Raw genomic sequence first — 22,154 nt, 5'->3', positions numbered from 1 at the left:
CAAGAAATTCTGCTTAAACGTAAGAAAAAAAAAGCCCCTTTTTACTGTGTGATCAAACACTGTCACATGATGCCCGGGGAGGCTGTGGAGCCCTTGGAGATACTCAAAACCCAAACAGCCCCAGCCCCGAGCACCCTGCTCTGGCTGCGCCTGCCCAAGCCAGGGCAGGGCGAGGGGGTCCCCAGGGGTCCCTGCCCATCTCAGTGGCTCTGTGACCCCCTGGAGCTGCCCACCCCACTCACCCAGCCTCCAGAGAAACACTGGCACCGACAGTATTCACCTCAGGGCAGGTTATTGCAGGCATTTCCCTTCCCCTGTCAGTCAGACTGTTTCTCTTCCAGAGCAGGAGGGGAAAAAACAAAACAAAAAAGAACAGGACAAAGCCCCACAGGTGAGGGTCTGAAGCAGCTGCTAAGAACAGGGCATAGCAACAGCTCCTAAAAATGTCTGTCATCTCAGCTGTCACACTGGCCACAATTTAAGGGGGCCCCAAATCTTGGCAGACTTCAAAGAGCAGAAAAAGCATCAGTGTGTTTCCAGCCTCAGACCCACTGCCACACACTGCCTTCTTCAGGTGGAGCTCCATCATCACCTCGCCCTGATGCACCCGACATTGCTCCCTGCATCTCCCCTTCAAGAGCTTCCCCTCACTCCCACCCTGCCTGCCTTCCTTGACATGGAAAGGGAAGGCAGTGGTGGCCCAAACTGCCGTGATCCTTACCTTACACCCCCAGGGACATCCCCTACTTTTGTCCAAGCTCCTTCTGCAACTGCTCTGCAGCTTCCACGCGGCCAGCGCAGCAGTAGAAGGTACCAGGGAGGCTGCCCAGGCCTTTCATTTGTACCTGTAGTTTTGCCAGCCAAGACAATAATCCAACACCCAAAGCAAAACCCAACGACACAAACCAGGAATTTTTTTTAAGTTCCTAATTTTTCAAAAGATCACGTGCTCTCTTCCAGTCAACACCAGACAAGTTCTGTGCTCTCAGGCCTGGGAGCCGGCAGCCATCTAGACTCAGGAGTTAAAATCACTAGTTATCTATAAACACAACAAAATGAAAATTAACTTGACCCACCAAAACAGCTGTCTAATGAGAGTAAGACACAGACCCCCCCAGACCCCTTACATGGCTCTGCACATACACTGCCTCATTAAGAAGACCCCTGTGACTTACAGGGGATGTTAAACATACACTCTTCTAAACATACAAGCTTCTGAGGCTAATGATGGGCTAAAATGTACCTCCAGTAAGACACGGTAGGCGTTTGCTGATGAACAGCATTACAGAGGCATCACAACACCATGTTTTGAAATCCCATGTTCAGATACACTATTAGGATTGAAAGAAAAATCATCACCAGTTACTGGGTGTTTCAGGCTCCTCGCCCCGCACACAGGAACGCTGCCGAGGCACCAGCTCGCTGCTCGCGCTGCGGGGAAGAGACGTCTCTGTTTGCAAGGAGAGCACAAGAACATCGTTAGTTTTGGTGTGAACGGGTACTAGACACACACAATTAGATGCACACAAAATTCTCTGTGGGGAGAAGTTTCACAGACCTTCATTTGTCGGATCTGACACGTTTCTTACGGCCTGTTTTTAAGATGGTTTCTTACAAGGATCAAAACCACAGCAGACCAAAGCACAGGACTGTTAGCATCACTGTGGGAAGAAACCCAGTCTGCTTGCAGCCACGGCAGCCTCCACGCCCCAGCTACTGTCATTCCTTCTCAAGAACAGGACACACACATGAATTTTTCTACACCCACAACATTCATTACTTATTTATCAGTGATACAGGTTCATGCTCTGCCAAGGAAGTGTCAGAGCGAGACCTGGGAACACCCACAGCAAACAACGGCTGCTCTGGTTTCCAGCAGGTTTGCCAGAAATTAGAAGAGAAAATATAACTGGTAGAGAGTTCACACACAGAACGGTTTTTAGTGTACAAACTCACCCTCATAGTTAAACCATAAAACGTTCAAGACTCATCCTACAGTAATGTTTTGACTGTCAGATGCTGTTAATCACTCTTAATGACTCAGGGATGATTATGGACTTTTTTTTCGGTGCTACAAAACCAGCATATTAAACACAAACCAACTTGCTACATACCTCAGTATCAGATTATATCTCCAGATGAAAATACTTAAGCAGCAGACCCCCCCTCTCATGCAGTGGTACCTCCAGCTCATCCCACAAACAACCTTTAAGGAGAAGCACCTTCAGCAGGAACAACAGCAAGTCCTGGGATGCAGGGGCAGCTGCCCACTGCACCTCCTAAACCTGCCCATGGGAATGAATTCACATCACACCAACAGTCACCAAAACAATTTTATTTCCAGTGTTTAAGTGGGTATGCACACAGGCATGATACAGGTTTGGATTCATTAGGTCTTCATGCAGAATTATATTCTCAATAAAAGAAACCAGTTCCATCCAGTATCCACTATCTACACGCCTATGTTACAACATTTATATCAAATCTGGTATCTGAAGAAAAGATACACATGTAATATGTACATTTAAGTTACTTATTTTACAGAAAGATTAAAAATTCAAGTCACATAAAACTCAAAATCTGTATTAAAATTGGAAATATAAAACTCCAATATTTACTGGAATGCCTAAGGAATGGAAGCTCTGTAGCCACCTGTGTTAACATTTGTAAAATGTAATGAAACTCGTTAACAGTAAAATGCATTCATTTGTTTGTAATAAGTTTCTCTAATTTAACAATATGGCACCCTAACAAACCAAATGAATTTATGATGAGGCACTTGTTAGTGACTAAACCAAAAGAACAATTTTTCTGCATACTAATGCCAGGCAAACTCTCAGTCAGAAAACCATGTATACACTACATAGCATGTCGCATCAGATGCTTTGTTCAACATTTGTATGCAGCCATCAAATATACTTTTTCTTAAAATATATATATACTTTAACTTTAGTGTTCTTCTGGCTGTGGTAATGCACTGTGAAGACGTTCCACAGAGCATATTGATGAAACCAGCCCAAATGAAGGCTGCATAACAACAACAGTACAGGAAAATATATATATATATGTACACACACACATACACACAGTTACTGGGAAGTGTAACAGTAAGTTAATGAATTGCTGTAGTGGACATATCTCCCCATTTCAAAGATACTGGTAGAATCGCGATCTAACCACTTGGGTCCCAGACAGTTTATGAGGATGGGCATCAACTGCTGGGCTGAAGTTGTTTTTGTTCATATTCTGATAATTTTCACCATTTACCTGGTCTGGTGGCTGAAATGGTCCCGAAGGTGGTGTTCTGTTAATTAAAGTCAAGCTGCTGGAAGAACTGCCTTCATCCGCCTGCGTGTCTGCGGATGGAGGCAGCTCTGCGGCGGGCAGGTCTGCTACGCTAGTGTTCTCCAGCCTGGGCTTTCCAGTGTCACCCGTATGAAGGTCAGTTGTGCTAGTGCGTAAACGTTCTCGTGCAAGCCAGTCTGAGATGGAGAGGTCCTGCGCCGGACACTTGGGCTTCAACCGATTCACAGCCGAAAGCTCAGATTCTCTCTCTCTACTTTGACCTGGCTCTTGAGCTTTCCAGGCGTTCAGGACACTTATTTCAGCGAAATCCCTCTGTCCTCCAAGCGTATGCCTTCGCCTGATATTTTTCCTCTTTGCGGTCTCCGCAGAGTTAGCTTTTTGATTCCCAACTCCAAACATGTCATCTGCAGATGATTTGAGTCGCAGCTTTAACCTGTCTGTAATTTTAAGTCTCCAGGTGGGTTCCTGTTTGTCGGCCTCACTTCTGGCTGACGTAGCCAAACTGCTTGTCGATCTTCCTTTTTTCATTATGTCAAACATTTTGGTCACAGCAGGCAAGTCCTTCTCGCTCTTGGCATCCCCTGAACCCTCACTGTCTGTTTTGTGCCGGGCAGACTTTCTCCTGGACAGCGTATCGCATTCGATAAGTTTGTGCGAGCTAAAAAGTCTGCGACTCTCTAACTTTGGTGTTGAACTTCCCTCAGTACAACTTACTTCGCTTTCCTCAGAGTTCCTCCGACTGGTCTTCACCACTTCTGACACCTTCCCCTTGGACAGCCTTTCAGCAGCTGCGTTGGTGGCAAAGACAGGGAAGTCACTCTCACTGTCCGTCTCCATCGGACGCCCCTCGCTGATCAATTCACTTCTCTCATCATCAGCATCTTCTCCCTTGCTTTCCGTCACCGACTGCACCTCAGGGCTCAGCATGCTGGCATCTAAGCCAGTCAGATAGATAGTAGATGAAGTAGTTGAATAGTCCGAGGTGATGGAGCTGACATCAGCTGCTAAAAACTCGTTGTGTTTAATTTCAGGGCTGGTTACTTTTTTGCATGAGTATTTGTGCTGGGAAGCCTGGGAGGAAGTGCTAAGCATAGTGCCAGAGTCAGACACTGTCTCCTCCACCTGGGAAGAAGATTGTGAATTAGGCATTTTGGGGTTATTCTTCTGCGTGGTTTGCAGACATCTGAGATTCGGTGATTTTGTACATTTTTCATGGTAAGGCAGTGAAGGTTCCTCTGACAGGACACTTTCTTTCTTTAATGACTTCTTTTCATCCTTTACAACATTCACATCTTTTTTACTGCTGTTCTCTTTTTCCTTCAGGACAAACATCCTCTGTTTTCTCCCTGTCTCTCTCTCTCTTTCGTGTTCCCCTTTAGCTATGTCCTCTTTTGTTGTGTCACCACGAGATTGTTCTGCAAGCTCCTTCTTGAAAAACACATTATCCAACTCATCCTCTGAGCTGCTTGGTTGTGGTTTCTCTTTTGTTTTTTTCCGCTTGCGACTAGCTGCTGCAAAAATGGAGGACACAAGCAGTTCCTTGCTATACTGATCCTTTCCAGAACCCCAAGAACCCTGTATAGAAAAAAAGAGAAGGGGGAGGGCACAATCAGAAACGACAAAGAAACATTCATTAGCCTGAGACTTTTAAACAACACATCCCATGCTTCACAACAGCACGTCTGTCTTTATTCAGGAAATATTCCCATGCTTTTTCTGTAGTCTACATGACATTGCCCAAGAAGTCAATTTTCATCCCGAGAATTCCACTTTATAGCTGAATCCCTTAAACTTGGCAAAGACTGGTCTGTATATACACCTATTTCATTTTGATTGACTAATAAAGCAGGCTTATTACCTTTTCAAGTCTGGTTTGCAACAGAAACTGCTTCACAGATGAGGTACCGAGAGTGCGGTTTAAATCTCTCTTTTCAAGGTCTTACCTTTGTGAAAAGGCTAAATTCCTAATCTATTTCTCAGCTGATCTTTCACCCTTCAGGTTGAGTTTTTAAATTGAATCAATTCATCAGTTACAATAAAATGAAAGCTATACAAAACCCTAGTTTATGCACAAGTATAGAAAATTAACAGAAATAACTTCTTCCTGATTTTTGAGGAATCTACCTTTAGAATTGCACAGAAGCAATAAAGGGACAAGCCCAATGATTCCATTTTATAAAATTAATTAAAAACTATTTTCCCTACCCTAGCAACATTACTACCTGGCCACTTCAAAGCTATGTACCTTTCCTACTTGCTGCCCCACTGCCACCTTCAGGAGTGGGAGGTTGGGGGCAGGTACCACCCCATCTTTGACTGCTGCCCAGTGCAGTTTGCACATTGCAGACATTTGGGAAAAGAACACAGCAAGGGTATCTGCTGAAAAGGGCAGCTCTCACATCAAAGGCCTTTCACGTAGCAGGAGCATGGACAGGGAAGACTTGGGAGAAACTTCTACTCAACCAACAGTAACAAAAATATTTATAGTTATCAAATATCCCATGCTCTTGATGCAGAGCTCAGAGACGGGACAGGACAGGCAGAAGACATGTTCAAGCCTAAGAGACTGAAAGATCTGCCCATGGGTCAACAGGAACTCTGGTATTAATCTGAGGATGGAACTATTGCCCAGGTTCCAGTGTTACTGCCCCCATCTCCCAGGTTGTCCTCCCGAGCACAGCAGTAATTCCCAGGGAGATTCTGCACAGCCATCTTCAACCACAGCCTTTGGATTCCTGCATGAGGAGGAGCTATTGCCTCCTGAGGAAGAAAAGGCTAAATTCTATACATATATACACTGCTATAGTATACTATATTTACTTTTCTCAGCAAAATAGGGAAACACAAATGCTGCCTGACAGTAAGTAGCACGCCAACAGTGACAGGGAACAAACTATATACATTTACCTCTACTAAACGAGGTGCAAAAAGGAGGTGAGTGCTCACAACTACAAGAAGTTGTAACAGAGCTGTTTAGGTGTGCAGCTGACTGCTTCGGCAGATACAGATCACTGCAAACAACCAGTACTTTTCCAGTGTAACACTTCCAAATTATTTGATAAGAAAACAGTACTACCACTTACTCAAAAGAATTCTACGTAAGCTCTACAGTACATCCACATGTAAGTATTTTAACAAAGCAAGCAAATATCTAACAGATTTCGGACGCTTATGACGACATCATTTCACAAAATGATTTACCTTAGATTTTGCTGAGTCACTAGTAGTTGAATCTGTGGAAAAATTGAAAAAAAACACAATTCTGCTCAGTTCTGTGCAATTTTTTCATTGTTGCTACAGACAATGCTGGACTTATGGAAAAAGACAAGCACAGAACAAAATGTGAAGCAAATAAAACCAGAACAGAGTGAATAGTCAGAGCTCACAAAGATGCAAGCTGCACCACAGAAAGCCACCGCCATGAAAGGATGCTGTGAATTGTAGGCAGAACCAGCTCAATGATAGGAATGGCAAAGGAGCCCTGTTCTTCTAAATAAAAAACAGAAATACTAATGTTTATTCGATGTTTTAAGAATACAGCCCCTGCAAAACCGCAGCTGAGAGACCTTTTCAGGATCGTACTGTGTACTCTCCTGAGAGCAAAATTGAATGAACTGTTGGCTGGCCTAGGTACAAATCATGGATCGTGTAGTCATATTCTTTTTGTGAGGTTTTAACACAATTGAATCGTATTTTGTGTGTAACACCCCAATTATACATATCTCTCTCCACCTCTGACTACGCATAGGTAAAATTTTATTTTTAAATCGTCTAGAAATTTCAGCAGCTACCAGTTTTGTGCTTTTCCATAACAAGCGCTATTATGAAATGAAAAATGGGACACCATAGTTTTACTGTCTCGCAAAACCCAAGATTGTAACAGTTACAAAGGGGGTAGGAAGGGGCTAGCACAACGACTAAAAAAAAATCAGAACTCGGCTGTGTTCCAGCTTTAGGGACTTCCTCCCTGGGACCAAAGAGCTGAGCCCCCTGCCACACCCCTTTTTGACACATGGCTAATGCTTTATGACTAGAAAGACTGGTAGACCATACCATGCTATTTCTCCTCAGGGTCTGCTTCAGAGATGACAAGAAACAGCAGAAAAACTTTTAAAAAGTAGCATTGATCTGTTTAAAATACTCGTAAAAGAAAATTTACAGCACAGATCAACTTTTTTTTTTTTTTTTTTTTTTTTTTCCATTTACAAGAAACGGGGGTTTCTGCAGACAAGGCAGCTACAGTGTGGGCAACAGTCCTCCTTCTTCCTACAGTTCCAGCTGTCCATCAGTGACATCACAGAATCCACTAATGACATCACCGTGTGATAGACTCCTCCCACTTCGCCTGTTACAACGTCAGTATAAAGTGACTGTTTCAGTAAGTGCTGAGCAACTCTCTGAAAACTGAAACAAAAGCTAGAGACGGAGGGATAACATTGGTGGGATACAACATGCCGGGTTAGTGCAATAGTAGAGTGAAGGGAGGGGAGAAAAAGTCACCAAAAAAGAGCCTGCAATGCTTGTCCTTAGCCACAAAAGAGGAGGGCATTTATAAACAGAAGGAAATCAGCTTTAGTTTAGACATACTGCAACATACTTATAAAAGTGTCCATCACTTAACAACAAAACATAACTCATTTTTTTTTGCATTCCTAACGTTGGGAAGGAGCAATATTAGAACACCAGTGAAGATAGGTCTTTCTGCCATCACAACAAACCACTTTACAGCAGCAGATCTGCTTCACCTCACGATGATGATTGCATGGGTTACTGTGAATAAATAAAATAGTATGTGCAAGCCTCATCTTTTAATGATTATATTCCTGTTAAACAACAAAGTTTTCCAAATTATGTCATGCATGATTACCAACAATTCGAGTCTTTTAAGAAGTGTTAATGATCTTTTGGAAAAGAGAAAAACAGTTTATTAGTAAAAGAAAACAGAAAGAGAGAGTTACAGTGAATTAAGAGAGTAGGTTATTCTAGCCTATGGACTAACACTGTCCGGGCAAGAGTTACCTGATACGTCTCCAGGAGAGATTCCCGTTCTTCCAATGTTGGTGAGTAAATGATCTATGTTTGGCACTGGCTGAGATTCTACAGTGTTTTCTTCCTGAACTGCTGTCTATAGTTAATAAACAAAGATCTCTTCATCATCGTTTCACAATTAGTTCAATACGATTTAACAGCATTTAGAAAATTGCATCATTCACCTGAGGACACGCTCTCCTCACGTGTTGTTACTTTCCCATTTTGCTTTATGCTTTTAAAATAAATGCATGGCATTTTTTTTTTTTTTTTAAATTCATTACTTCAAGGACCGGAGAGCTAAAAAGGTGCTTCTGAAGAGCAAACCATACATACATACAGTGATGTAATAAGAAATATATAGACATTCTAAGGCAGCAGAAGCAGACTCTAAGATTAATTAGAACACAAACATTTATGACACAATACTTACAAGAGGTTCTTCAGCATCATCTTCTGTGAAAAACCAGTCATGCTACAATTTAAAATAAAAAAAGTGAAAACACCACAGAAAACACAAAAACCAAATGTGGAACAGTCAAACATGGACATTACTAAAAATTATAATCTGGAATTAGAAAGATAAATACCAGACCCAAACTGGCCCAATAAGAGAAAAGCTGGTCCATCTGCGTATGCTCTTATTTTTTAAATAATGAAATGCATCCACTTACTTTTTGGATGAGTGTTTCTACAATTTTGTATTGGTCTGGCATGTGCGTGACCATGTGTGTCATGTTATCATCAGATGTCCTCACAAGTGTTGGACCAAATACTATCGCCAGGTTTCTTGGTTCCATCTAAGAAATGAAACATTTCCACATCATACATTTAAAATGAGAAAACACAATACTATGGGCTAAGTACATTAATATAACACTATTAATACCCGAGAACCATTTTACATAAGAATCAAAACAAAAAAGGTCTTTAAAAATACATTACTGACTCAGGTAGGATGTTACACTGCACTAAAGCTCTCCTATACACAGCTGCCAAAAAAATGCATCCAACATCCCTGCAATTCAAAATTCAACCTTCCTTAATGCATTGCAAATAAACAGCTCCATCCGCACAGAAAAATCAAGAACTCAGATACATTCCTTACCCTTTCTGGGGGACTTATGTTTTTAGTTCCCACAAAGACTTTTTTTTTTTTTTCTTCCCCCCCGAAACACTGGTGGTTTAAGAATTTGGAGGTTTTTTTAGCAAAAGGCATTGGTGGTTTTTTTTTTCCTGAAAATGTTTACATGACACATGAAAGAATTAAGCTGGTAATCAAATACTGTATTATCTCTACTGACAAAGAGCTCATTCAATTTGCAACTACTTTGGAGGAGGCGGCAGCAACCAAGATCGTGGACCCAACACATCTATTCATGAGACAGACTCAGAGTTACCCATTCATGTTATTACATTAATCATCCACTTAATTTACTTTTAATGTTTTATCTCTGACAAACAATACCAAAAAAGTAGCAGGATAACACTTACCTTCTCTGACTTATAGCTTACTCTTGTGACACAGAACAGACCAATAATACATAGGAGGCAAGGTCCTTGGGCTTGCCAGAAGGAAGTTGAGAGCACGACACAAGCCCCTAATACTCACTTTGACTTGAACTGTGGCCTTCTACAAGTCATACAATTATAATATCATCTCACTTATCTAGCCTTGTATATTCTATCATATTATTTAAACAACATTTACTCAGCACACCAAAACCATCAAAAGATAAAGAAATGTTTCCTTTAGGCATTGCACTTAAAATATCATCTCCTTATAATGTCAGCTATAATTCCACTAAAGGTTATAATTTGTAATATATTTTTTATATACACACACATTTTTCTTCATATTGAACTCAAAGGTATTATTTACAGAACTGATTTTGGAGCCTACCATATTCATTTGAACTGAGTCACTTTCTGATCTTTTAAATGAGTTAAGATTGGCCAAAGGATCCTCTATACAGCATCAATCACATCCATTTTTTTTCCTGTACTCTGCATATTGGTAGCCAATTAACAAGCCACTGTGTTACCTGCCCTGAGGTAAGCATCCATAAGCACACCCATACTGTGCACAGCTTTGCATTCAGTTACCCCTCCCTGAGAGGTAAAAAAAAGGGGATACTATTATTTGCATTTACTGAAGGATTATAGCATGCACAGAAGCACTTAATGCAAGCTAATTCTTCCCCACCCCACAGAAATGACAAAAAGCTATTCTTAGTGGTGGACTAAGACCCTGCAAATGAACTACCACCCTTTACATCATGAATTTCCTTTCTTAAAACCAGTCAAATCAGCATCTACGGGGTCATCAAACACTTCAGTAATTACAGCAAGTCTTAGTCTTTAAAAATTACTCAAATGCCCAGGAAGCCAGGCTTCACACAAAGCTGGTGTGACAGCCTCTGTCAACAGGTTCAGTCAGGCCACGCATTCACCTGTGCCCTGCCCAGGCACACTCTTACTGGTGTCTAGATGGCATTATATGAAACGTACAGGCTTGGCATAAATTTAGGATTATAAACAGTTACTCCCACAAGAATTAATGCCAGCTTCCATAAACTTAATTCACACTAAGCAGGTGCATACTTTGCAGGAGTCCTTAGTCTAATCCAAAAATCTTCTCAACATTGCAAAGGTCTTAATTTTATCGACAATAATAAACTATAACCTTAATAGAAATAATCCTGCACAAAAACCATACTCAATGAAACCAGACAAAATAAATTTTATTTTTGTTTCCAATACCTTGTTCTTTTCTGAGTTCTCTGCTACTGTCTTCAGGTGTGCAGAAAGAAACTTGAGAGTCTCATAATGATGTTCAGGTAAATCATGGATCTGAAACAATCAATCACTATTCAGAACATTAAACATTTAAAGCTCATTTTTTAGAGCACCTATAACATCCTTGATTTCAGCTTACCAGTCTCTTCAGTGTTTTCAGACGTTCAACAGGATCTTCCTTTCTATTGGCATCTATAAAATCTGCATATTTGTCTGTTAAAAAAATCCAGAAATTAATCATCTATATAGATGACTTTATATATATATGTATGTATACTATGTATATAGATCCTCACCTCCCACCCCCTCATGAAAATAGGTAACATATATATAGGAATGACCTCTGGAAGTCACAAATTTGCCTATTGTATTTTATATATATATGTATGTATACTATGTATATAGATCCTCACCTCCCACCCCCTCATGAAAATAGGTAACATATATATAGGAATGACCTGTGGAAGTCACAAATTTGCCTATTATATTGTACATAATATAACATGATGGCAGTGGGGAGAAAAAATCTCCGGTTTTCATAAATATTGCAAGAGAAAAATAGCAAATTTTACTCAGTTTTTTGCAAATTCATAAATTCCTTTACCATCAGAGAAATTCTCTTTACAGCTTTCTTTTCTAAGCTCTGTGATCACCCAGACTCCCTGCTCCTTAAGTAAGAAAAAGGGCATTTATTACAGAATTAGGATGATTCCACTGGCTTTTCTCTAAAATCACCTGAAAGATCTAAGACAACTATTGAACAGTAACTTCTAAAGACAAAATCATAATGTAACCAACTTACCATTGGTAAAAAGGGGCTCTGGGAGCTTTCTGAAGAAGGATTTCAGCAAACTGCTTATCACATTCAAGTCTCGCCATTTCTACACATTTAGAAGAAAAGGACAGACACGCTTTATATCTCTATAATCACAACACAACCAGAAGTTTTGGGGACTTCAGCCTGGAAACAGTGTGACCGAAGACTTACATCATCATGAACATCAATGTCAGTCATTCCTTTGTTGAGCTCTTCTTGCATACTTGAGATGGCAGCATTATTTCCAGGAACTCTGTAAATACCTGTGTACTCAAGACCTCTTTCTTCAACCAGTTTGCAGCATATATCAACAATCAGTGGAATATACTGAAGAAAAAAAAAAGTTATATATACATTTTAAAGTAGTTCATACAAAGTGTATTTTAAAACTACAGTGGAAAGAAAAACTGTTCTTCCATACTTTGTTGGTATGTGCTGGGGGGCAGTCATCTAGTCTAACACCAAAGGTTCCTACAGCAGATGGCTTCTTTTCAAATGTCTTCCTCATGATGCTTGGAATGCCTTTTCTCCACGTTCCCTTGTCTTTCGGCGGGCTTGTCTCATCTTTTTGTTGTTAGTATAATGCAAACAAGGAAATGAAGAAGAAAAAAAAGAACATTTAGGTCACAAAAACTACTGTAAATACAGGTAACAGACTTGCAAAGATCAAAGGAGACCTACTGCATTTTTACCTCATTTACTGTCCCAGCATCCCGCAACAACTCACTAAACATTAGTCTGAAACATACCTTCTTTCACTCTTCTGTGATTCAGAAGATACATTTGAACATACTCACACCCCAGATTTAGAAATGCAAGTGGCTGGATAGTACTGTGCAACTGCACCATTCTAAGACTAAAGGTACATAAATTACATTTTTAAAAAAGTAAACATTAGATTTAGTAAAGCAAGATCAAGTCTCTGTTGAATCACAGTGCTGCACAAAATACCTCTGAAGCTACACCATCATGCTCACGCTTGTGCAGACCTATTCTTTCAAAAATTACCAGATTTTAAATCACCTTTAAAACATTCCAAACAGGACTCAACCACTCAAAGGTATTAACTATTAAAAAATCAGATTAAAAGTTTAGTTGCTCTGTTTACGTCCCCTATAAAATTCATGTAGCAAATTACAATTCCCATTTATCCTGTCCTGCAAGTTGCCTAATACAGTAGTACCTCCTTCTTATTCAAGTATCTCTGGAAATACTCTTTTCAGCAGATTTGACATTTACTTAACACCTGTGATTTAACTACATCATCTGTAGCATAGCAGGAGCAGAGGGACGTTTGTTGGTAACTTAAAATAGAATTCACACACAGCTTAAACGCAAGGCTGAATTGTTCAAAAGTGGTTGATCAAAAGTGATTGCTCAGCCAGTTGCCTGAATTTGTATGCAACATCCTTACAAGCACAGTCTGATCATAAATACCACACGTTTACACTTTCTGGGGAAAAAAAAAAAAAAAAAAGAAGTAGCTTGTGGTATTATTTGATGGAGTTAAGTTACTGATTGTTATTGATTTAAGTTTGGAGTGCCGGCTCATCAGACTTTTTAAAAACTCGGTAGGCATTAATTTTGTTCTGGAAAAAAACAATAAATTTCACTCCTGTAGTTTAAAGATTAAGGTCAAAAAAATACGTTCTTCTTTATTACTAAAACACTTCAATGAAAAACTGTTTTCTTAACAGCATATTTAGAATATGAATTTACCTTGTTATTTTCAAGTCAGTTGGACATAAGAGTGTGAGTTACACATAAAAATATTTCCAAAGGTTGGAAAAACTTTATTGACAAGAAGCATAATACATGTATTTTACTGCCATTAACACTACATGGAGCCATAGGAAAAAAAACGCCAAACCCTCTTGAGAGAGGACTGGAATAAAAAGCTTCAGGGATCTGAGAAGACCTGAAGTGTACCCAAGGTAACAACTAATAAAGCAGCTACAAGAAGTAAGTGATGATAGCTGCAGTTTAAGAAAATCTGGTTAATACCTGGTTTGCATCTGTATATTCATGAATTGATAAAACCTGAAATAGGAATCTCGATGGCTTCACATTAGGACCATAAGGAAATAAAGAAATATACAAAACATACAGACCTTTATTGAGAAGCTTCCTTTCAGACTCATCCTTAGGAGAATGTGGACTCTGGGTCCTCTGTTCCGCTTTTGTTCCAAGCAGAGTCTGTCGGATACTTAGACTCTGGCGAGGTGTTTTGGGAGATGGCTCTGTTTTGCTACTTGAAGAACTGAAACAAGACACATTACTTCATTAATACAAGACACTAGATAAGAAGCCTACAGAAACTACTGGCAGCATATAATTTACCTACCTCATCATTGTACTGTATTCTTTAATCCTTCGACTAATTAGATCTCTACTAGTGACACCGGTATCCTATAAAACAAATTGAGATCTACTTTACAATCTTATAAAAATACAACAAATGTTTTTTACTTTAAAAATAGAAGATTAACTCTTCCTGTCAGACCACATATGAAAATGTAACATTTCATTACAGTCTAAACAAAAAAATAAATCTAAAAGGCAGGCCTTGACAACAATAAGGACAGAACCTTTAAAAAGCATGAGTAAAACTAAAGTGAGTAACTACAAATTAAATGCTATTCAGACTTTTTTCAAAGCAATACAATCTGATGAAATCCTGTTAAACTGAAAGCAAGTTTAAATAGAAAATATGCAAGTCAATACACACTACTATGAAAAATCCAAGTATTGCACACAGTACTTGTGTAACTAATTACTGCTACACATACAGCTGAAACAGCCATTAATTCAAATGTGCTTTATCCATCTGTCTAATAATGTTTATTAATACATTTTCCTTTGGATAATTATTTCAAATCTGAGTAGATGTGCATGACCACAGACATGAAAATACTCCTCTGTTGCACATCACTGAAATGAAAATGCACGGAGGCCAATATTGGGACAGATATTGGTATGTTATCTATGACAGTATATATTTGCCTTTTGCAAATAGCATTAAGCTTTAATTCATACAAACATCAATGTTTAATCAGAGAAACAGGCATCCTTGAAGTTTCACTTTTTAACTAGTGAGAAGCTCATCATGCTGTGCCACTGCACACACCACTCCGCAATGCAAGTCTGAAGACAGAACACACTGGTTTTAATACTGCAATTATCTTTTAAAGAAATATTAGGGGTTTTTAACAGATCAGTTTGATATAAAGTGCCTTTAGTCAAATCAGCAATGATGTTAATTCATTTATTTCAAAAGTCTACGCTCTCATTATGAGTATCTCAAGCTTTTTAAAACTCTATTTATTTACTCAGTCACCTCACCTTTCACCTCATTTTCTTGTACATTCCTTTACACATTTTGGTCTATTTTTTAATGGCAAATTATTTCTTTTGTTTAAGTATTAAATACGAGAAAATACAATCAATTTTTATTTTAATTAAAAGACAGGAACTATGGCTTCTGTATTAGGTATTACACAATTACCTCATCGTTTAGGTTGCTGTTGTCTTGTATTGCTTTAATCCACGCCAACATATTATCTCGGTCCTCAGCTTGAAACAGATACTCGCAGTCTGATGTGGTGAGTCTAAATACATTTTTCCTCTTGGTTTCACAGTATGAGATGTCTATCAGACAAGCATTGATGCTTATAGGTTGTTCTTCTTCAGACGGGGTCACTTGTTCCTTTTTATCCTTGTACAAATAAAGCGAATGACCTCGAAGAACAACATACAGTTGCTTCCACGGCCGAATGCTCCCACCAACTCGCTGAAAAACATCAACTGCTATGTTAGTTTGCTCATTTGTTACAATCAATGTTGTTTCTGGATTGAAAAACTACCTCTAGAAGGTTTAAAAAGAAAGACTAACCACCTACCTACACCATTCTTTAAAATGGCCTGTGAAAGATTACACGAAAGGACACTAATTACTCTTGATTATAGGAGTGAATTGTCAATACCCTGCCCTCCCTAATCACCCATTAAGTGCGTGTTCACCTATGACAGTAGCAAGAAGCAGAATGCAACCAGAATTTCAGAGACATTAATAAAAATATAGTAAAAATATTTAGTAGACTCTTGCCCATGTCTTTTAAACTTCATTTGAGTCATACTCCCATTTACAGTGCTGCAATTCCAGACTCATGATTTCCTTTAAGTGTTACTTTATACTTGTGCAGAAGGTTAATCTGAACTCAACACCACAACACTTATGAAAACTACAGCTTTCTTTCAAACTACAATTATCGAGGGACTGATTCTTACTACTTAATCAGTCATTAAAACTAAGTTTACTTCACAGATGCTTTGAAATGTAAAATTAGAACCATAGAATCATTTAGGTTGGAAAAGACCCTTAAGATCATTGAGTCCAACCATAAACCTACACTGCGGAGTCCACCGCACTAAATCATGTCCCTAAACACCACCTCTAAATGTCTTTTAAATACTTCCAGGGATGGTTGGTCACACAACCACTTCCCTGGGCAGCCTGTTCCAATGTTTGGCAACACTTTCTGTAAAGAAATTTTTCCGAATATCCAATCTAAACTTCCCCTGGCACAACTGGAGGCTGTTTCCTCTCGCCCTGTCAGTTCAGAAAGCAGTCTGTAAAAGAAGCTGAGGAATTCACTGAACTCAAAGGTCAAATGGGTCTAAAATTTAGTCTGTCTCATTGATGCTCACATCTCAAAAATTTGAACTAAAAAGGAAAAACAGGAAGGCTTTAAGTTTCTTAGGTTTGCACCAGCTTGGCATTTGTGCTACATGAAAAAAACCAAACATGACAGGTACCTTTCCCTTGTCTGTAACAAGCTGACGAAAATGGAGCCATCCTTCCTTGGAGGCATCACCAAAGACCTCTGAAGAAGAATCTTTTCGGGAACCAGAGTCTTCTGAAGATTTCTGGCTGTCTGGGACCTAAAGAAAACATCACAGAAAGAACCCCACAGTGTACCTCTAAATAGAACTCTCTACAGTCCCTACATTCATGATGTTTCTCTCTTTAAAGGCTGACACCTCATTCCACAAAAAGCCCCATAGACTATCCCTCTGGGAAAATTTCTAAAGTTTCCATACAACAGTAGTGACCTTAAGCATCCCAAGATTACTTTGAGAAACTGCAGGAGTCCTAGTCTCTCATTAGTAAGGTTTTACAAAAGCACTCCATAGATAGGCTTTGTTTACAGAAGCTGAGGAAAATGAAAAAACAAGGATCACCTGGTGAGTCTAGAAAAAGAGACCTTGTTTACTTATGCGATGCATACAGCACCAACTGGAGAAAGAATCTATTTAAATATCAAAATCAATCAAAATTAGGAACAATTTCATTAGCAATTCCAATAAACCTAATGTCTGTGCTTAAGATATCACTTTGCAAAACTGAGTTGTGTAATTAATACAACTTGTCACAAGTAGCACATGTAATTATTAGGAGTTGCTATATACATATATACCTACCTTAATCCCCTTTAAACTAGACACATGCTTAATGGATCTGTTGGGAGAAAAACAAATGCTCAAGTGAGATTTTGTACACTTAAAAGAACAGATCTCCAAATTAACTGACATTTTTTATGAACTTACGATTTTCCCTCTTCTCTGTAGTCATCCAGTCCTTCATCATATGACTTTGATCTTTCCGTTTTTGCAGCAGGCTGGCTATCCAGGACACTAGGCCGGATAGATTCTACAAATAAACAGAAGTTTTCGAGGATGTAAGAACCTGAATCACGTTTTAGCAATTTATTTCCAGCAATAAAGAGTTTACAATTTTCACTCCTATTCTCCAGAGTGGAAAAGCAAAAGTTTGCATGAGAAGAGAAAAAGGAAATCAAGACTCACCATGATCATGTGAAAGTTGTCGCCGAATTAAAGGGATTGGAGATGCAGGACTGGGAGGAACAGTTGTTATAGCTGGTGCTTGAGAAGCAGATGCAGAAATAACAGCAGAAGCAGGAATGTGTGCAATATCATGGTCAATACTAGGACTAGTCGGTTCATCTACAAAGGTAATATGTCATATATTAACATACTAGATGCATTAATTGAAAGCTCAAATAAATAGCCATCTGAACTTCTCATTATTGGGGTATCAGATTAAGCATCGTAAACACAAAGTCTTTCAAAGAAACATAAGGATCCAATTAATTCACACTTGTCAAATGCACACTTTTTTGTTTGTTTTTAAGAAAGAGATGTCTGTTTTACTTTCTAAGAACGTTAATTGTATATTATAGATAAGGGCAAAGAAAATAATACCCATTTATGGATTTTACTGTAAGTGAATGAAATGGGAATTACTTGCTAAACTCTTGTAATATTATTTTCAAGTAGACTATTTTTGTTTATGTGCCTAAGTGAAAGACACACTTATCACATGAGTAAGTTTAAATTTGAGAGACAGGTAAGTACGATTTCCCACAATAAAATAGAGGCATTCAGAGTACCAAAAGCACCATTTGGTTTAAATCAGTGTTCAAATCATGAAGCCAAGTTCCAAGCAAACAAAAAAGCAATTTAAATAGATTCCCAGCATCCAAAGAACCGATTCTCCCACCAAGCCCCGCATCCCCCAGACATTTAAAGAAAGAAGCAAGCATTCATATTTTTAAAAGACGGTACTACTACATACCAATTAGTTCTTCCACTAATTGTTCATACAAACGATTGCATGCCATACATGCCCAGCACCTCACAGTCTCAATAGCCACAAGGGTCATCATGAAAGATTCCAAAAAGCTTTAAGTATTTCTAATATTTAACATGTTTCTTACAAGATGGAAGATGACGAAAGATGCATTTTCAATCATTCTGAGAAAAGAGCGGTAACATCTTCTAGAACACATTACTAGGACTAGAAAAATAATTCTACTTCACGCTCCGGTAGAAGAGGGGATGGAAAAAAAAAAGAAAAATCAAGTCACGAGCAGGGGCTGAACTGTACTGCCGTAATGAATATGAATGTATTCTAGGTGCTAAGAATTGTAATATGCAGAGCTACTGAAAAGCCTATTGAAATCAATGAACACTCACAGACAGAGGTTTATTCTTTGCTTTGTGCGAACACAACTGCGTGTGCTGCATTGTGCTTTTCCAACAGGCACTAACAGTTCTGTTAAGGCAGCACTTGTCTTCTTTTAAATTTACATTGACAAATTTTGGTGGTACAATTAAAGTACAGGAAGGTTTAGCAGTATTAGCCTGTTAAATTGTCTCGAGTGGAAAACAGAATAATTTTTGAAGTTATATGTTAAAAAAATCAAACCCCAAGAAAAATTAGCCAAAAACTAGAAACGTGAATAAAAAGAGAAAGCAAAAGAATCCACAGAAAACCTCTGATGTTACAATTTAAAACATGTCTAAGTTTTACTTGCATCCAGTGATAAATTAGAAGAATTTACAGACCTCTTCTTTACAGCAATCAGGAGATAGGAAGAACCTCAGTTACACTTCCATTTCAAAACTACAACAGCTCACTGGCTTTCTGCCTTTTTTCATTTGCTCAGCTTCCCTGCAGCACACCCCGAGAGAAGCAGGCTAACGTTGCCTACGGAATATAACCATTCACTGAACAATTAATTAGTTTGCAGCATGCAAACTGGAAATGCTCGGCTTTAAGTTACTTATGTTACAGACTTACGTTAAAACGTCACAGTCTGTACTCCCAGAAGCGACAAAAATGGTAGTGCTTGAAATAAATCTGTGCAAGCTGTGAATACCGAAGTGTTAGGCACCACTACACCATTTCCCACAACACTTAAATCCACAAATTCAGCTGAGGAAAAACACTAAGTCCTTGAAAGCAACAATAATTATTCAAATTATTATTACTTCACAGTGGATTTAATCCCTAGATGAATCTAAATTGAAGTGGTTTTAGAAATAAGCAAGCTTTAAAGAACTTGCAAATGACATTGGTACAGGAGGGAAATAACTCTGTTCAATCCCTGAAGAGGTTGAAGGTCAGCTAATGGCAAGCTTTTACATAATGTAAAGTGATTATAGAGCAAACCATGACGTGCACCGTATGAGTTATTGCCTACTGATTTAATGCACTGGCAAACTCCACCACTGCTGCCCAATAAAACACAAAACCCAAACTACACGTATCCATGGTATTCTGACGTTCCTCTTTAGTGCTTGCAAGTGCTCCTCTCCCTTTTCAGTTTCCTTGACTGATCAGTGTATTTGCACCCCAAAACTCCTCGCACAGCGTGCGAGTGGATGTGTTCAGCTCATCAATCAATGAAAACGACTGTGTCCGAAAAGCGGTGAACCGTACAGAACAAACAAGCTAGAGGAGAAGCCACACAAAGTAATTCTCTTACAGTTTTGTCATCCCACAGATTATCGGTGGCCCTTTACATATTTGTAACAGAAAGTTCAAAGACTCCAGGACTACTTAAGAGTTTTACTTTTCACTGGAGAAAAGGACACAAATACAATTTGTTCTGCACTATTGTTTACGGAGCGACCCGAGACACCGGCCATTGGAAAATGAGCCAGCACGGGGACAGAGCATCTCTGGCAAAGGGCAAGATGCTGCTCATCATCTCTGTATGAACACGAGCACGCAACCAGTCAACATTGCAACTAGTGATTTTCAGGAAAAGCCTTCCAATGGGAAAAAATTTATAAGGGTAAGACACTGAAAACCTGTAATAAATGGGCAACACAGGTCCAAGTACAGTTGGCTTGAATTAACTGATCCGGTAGCTAAAGCCAAGAGAAATGCGTGTATGAGAGTACCTTTGTGTTACAGCTGGAGATCAAGGACCTAACAAAGAGAGGGAGCATCTGTACACAGTGTAAGTGAACTGGAAAAATATTAACTATGACTCTGTGAAGACACAAATTTATACTGAATGGGCTCAGTGGCAGAACTAGAGATTTCAAAACTGCGGATTACATGGGTGAGAAAGCATGGCAAAGAGGACATCCCCAGCCTGTGGATAAGGAATTAAGGAACAAGTATTAACAAATTTTCCAAAGATTCAAAGGAATGACACCCTTCCCCCCAAATCACTAAAAAGCAGCATAGATCTGTATCATATCCCACTATGCTGCTACAATACAATTTTATCATTATGAACATAATATTTAATGTCTTTGCTTATACCTGAATCTCCTGGAACAGTCCTTAAGGATTACACACGAAGGTGTTAGAGTAACAACCTGAATGCTTGGACACAAAAGGGGGCAGATTTTGAGAACTTTAAATATAATTTAAATGAACCACAAAATTATTCAGGTGGGAGCAAACCTTGGAAGGTCCCCTATCCAGGGCTTTTGTCCAACAAGTGTCAAACAGAGGGGAATGATCTCGTCCCGCAATATCCTAGCAATATCTGCTCTTACTGATGCAGCCCTGGATGGTGCTAGTCTTCTTCACCATCGAGGTGTCAGTACCACTGCAGGAGGTTAGCCTATTCCAGAAGCAGGACTTGGCATTCATCCTTGAATTTCACGAGGTTCCTATCAGACCATCTGCTCAAGACTAAGTCCGTCTGAACACCCCTTCGTGTGTATTGACTGCACTCCCTACTTTGGTGGTGTCTGCAAACTTCATGAGCATATTCCATCTCCTCTCTATGCCACCAATAGAGATATTAAACAAGACAGACCCTGAGGAATGCCACTTGTAACCAGCCTCCAGGTAAAATATGACCCCTTAGCCACTACCCTTTATACCCAATGATCCAGTTTTCCTACGTATCCAGCAGTACACCCATCTAGACTGTGATACAAGGATGGTGTCGCAGAAAAGGTCAAGAGCCTTGCTAAAGTCAAGGTTGCTGACCCTCTTGTGTGCTCTTCTCATTCAGAGGACTAGTCACCTCATTACAAAAGGCAATCACATTTGTCAAGCACTATTTACCCTTTGTAAATCCATGCTAGCTATTCCCATACACCTCCTTCATGTGTCCAGAATTAAGTTCCAAGAGGACCGAGTCCATGATTTTCCTAAGGACTGACATAAGGCTGACCAACTGCCTCCCCTGGATTGTGCTTCCATTCTTTTTTCAAGATGGGTGCACAATTTGCTTTTTTCCAGTTAGTGGGGGCCTCCCCCAGTCCTCGTGATCCTTGAAAGATGAAAGACAGCTTCTCTGCAATGACATTAGCCAACTCTCTCAACACCTTCAGATGCATTTCGCTAGGTCAGATGGATGTGTATGGG

The 22,154-nt window shown here is 39.4% G+C and overlaps 1 protein-coding gene across 1 annotated transcript in view; it reads right to left on the bottom strand.

The window, feature by feature from the left end:
• Window positions 1–2,319: 2,319 nt before the first annotated feature.
• The window catches only part of ARHGAP21 (Rho GTPase activating protein 21), an 88,073-nt gene continuing 68,238 nt past the window's right edge, over window positions 2,320–22,154 (bottom strand). The window contains exons 9-25 of the mRNA XM_014946141.1: window positions 17,816–17,974; window positions 17,558–17,660; window positions 17,432–17,468; window positions 16,766–16,891; window positions 15,456–15,740; window positions 14,295–14,359; window positions 14,062–14,210; window positions 12,372–12,514; window positions 12,122–12,277; window positions 11,936–12,014; window positions 11,273–11,346; window positions 11,098–11,187; window positions 9,009–9,134; window positions 8,768–8,809; window positions 8,326–8,431; window positions 6,508–6,539; window positions 2,320–4,881 (exon numbers count right to left, since the gene is read on the bottom strand). Coding sequence (XP_014801627.1) covers window positions 3,148–4,881; window positions 6,508–6,539; window positions 8,326–8,431; window positions 8,768–8,809; window positions 9,009–9,134; window positions 11,098–11,187; window positions 11,273–11,346; window positions 11,936–12,014; window positions 12,122–12,277; window positions 12,372–12,514; window positions 14,062–14,210; window positions 14,295–14,359; window positions 15,456–15,740; window positions 16,766–16,891; window positions 17,432–17,468; window positions 17,558–17,660; window positions 17,816–17,974 — 3,506 coding nt within the window. The 3' untranslated portion in view covers window positions 2,320–3,147. The remainder of the gene's footprint in view (window positions 4,882–6,507; window positions 6,540–8,325; window positions 8,432–8,767; window positions 8,810–9,008; window positions 9,135–11,097; window positions 11,188–11,272; window positions 11,347–11,935; window positions 12,015–12,121; window positions 12,278–12,371; window positions 12,515–14,061; window positions 14,211–14,294; window positions 14,360–15,455; window positions 15,741–16,765; window positions 16,892–17,431; window positions 17,469–17,557; window positions 17,661–17,815; window positions 17,975–22,154) is intronic.

Source organism: Calidris pugnax, unplaced genomic scaffold (assembly GCF_001431845.1).
Source record: "Calidris pugnax isolate Ruff unplaced genomic scaffold, ASM143184v1 scaffold19, whole genome shotgun sequence".
Classification (NCBI taxonomy): domain Eukaryota; kingdom Metazoa; phylum Chordata; class Aves; order Charadriiformes; family Scolopacidae; genus Calidris; species Calidris pugnax.
Note: the sequence above shows the minus strand (reverse complement) of the source record. Positions and strands in the feature narration are given on the sequence as shown.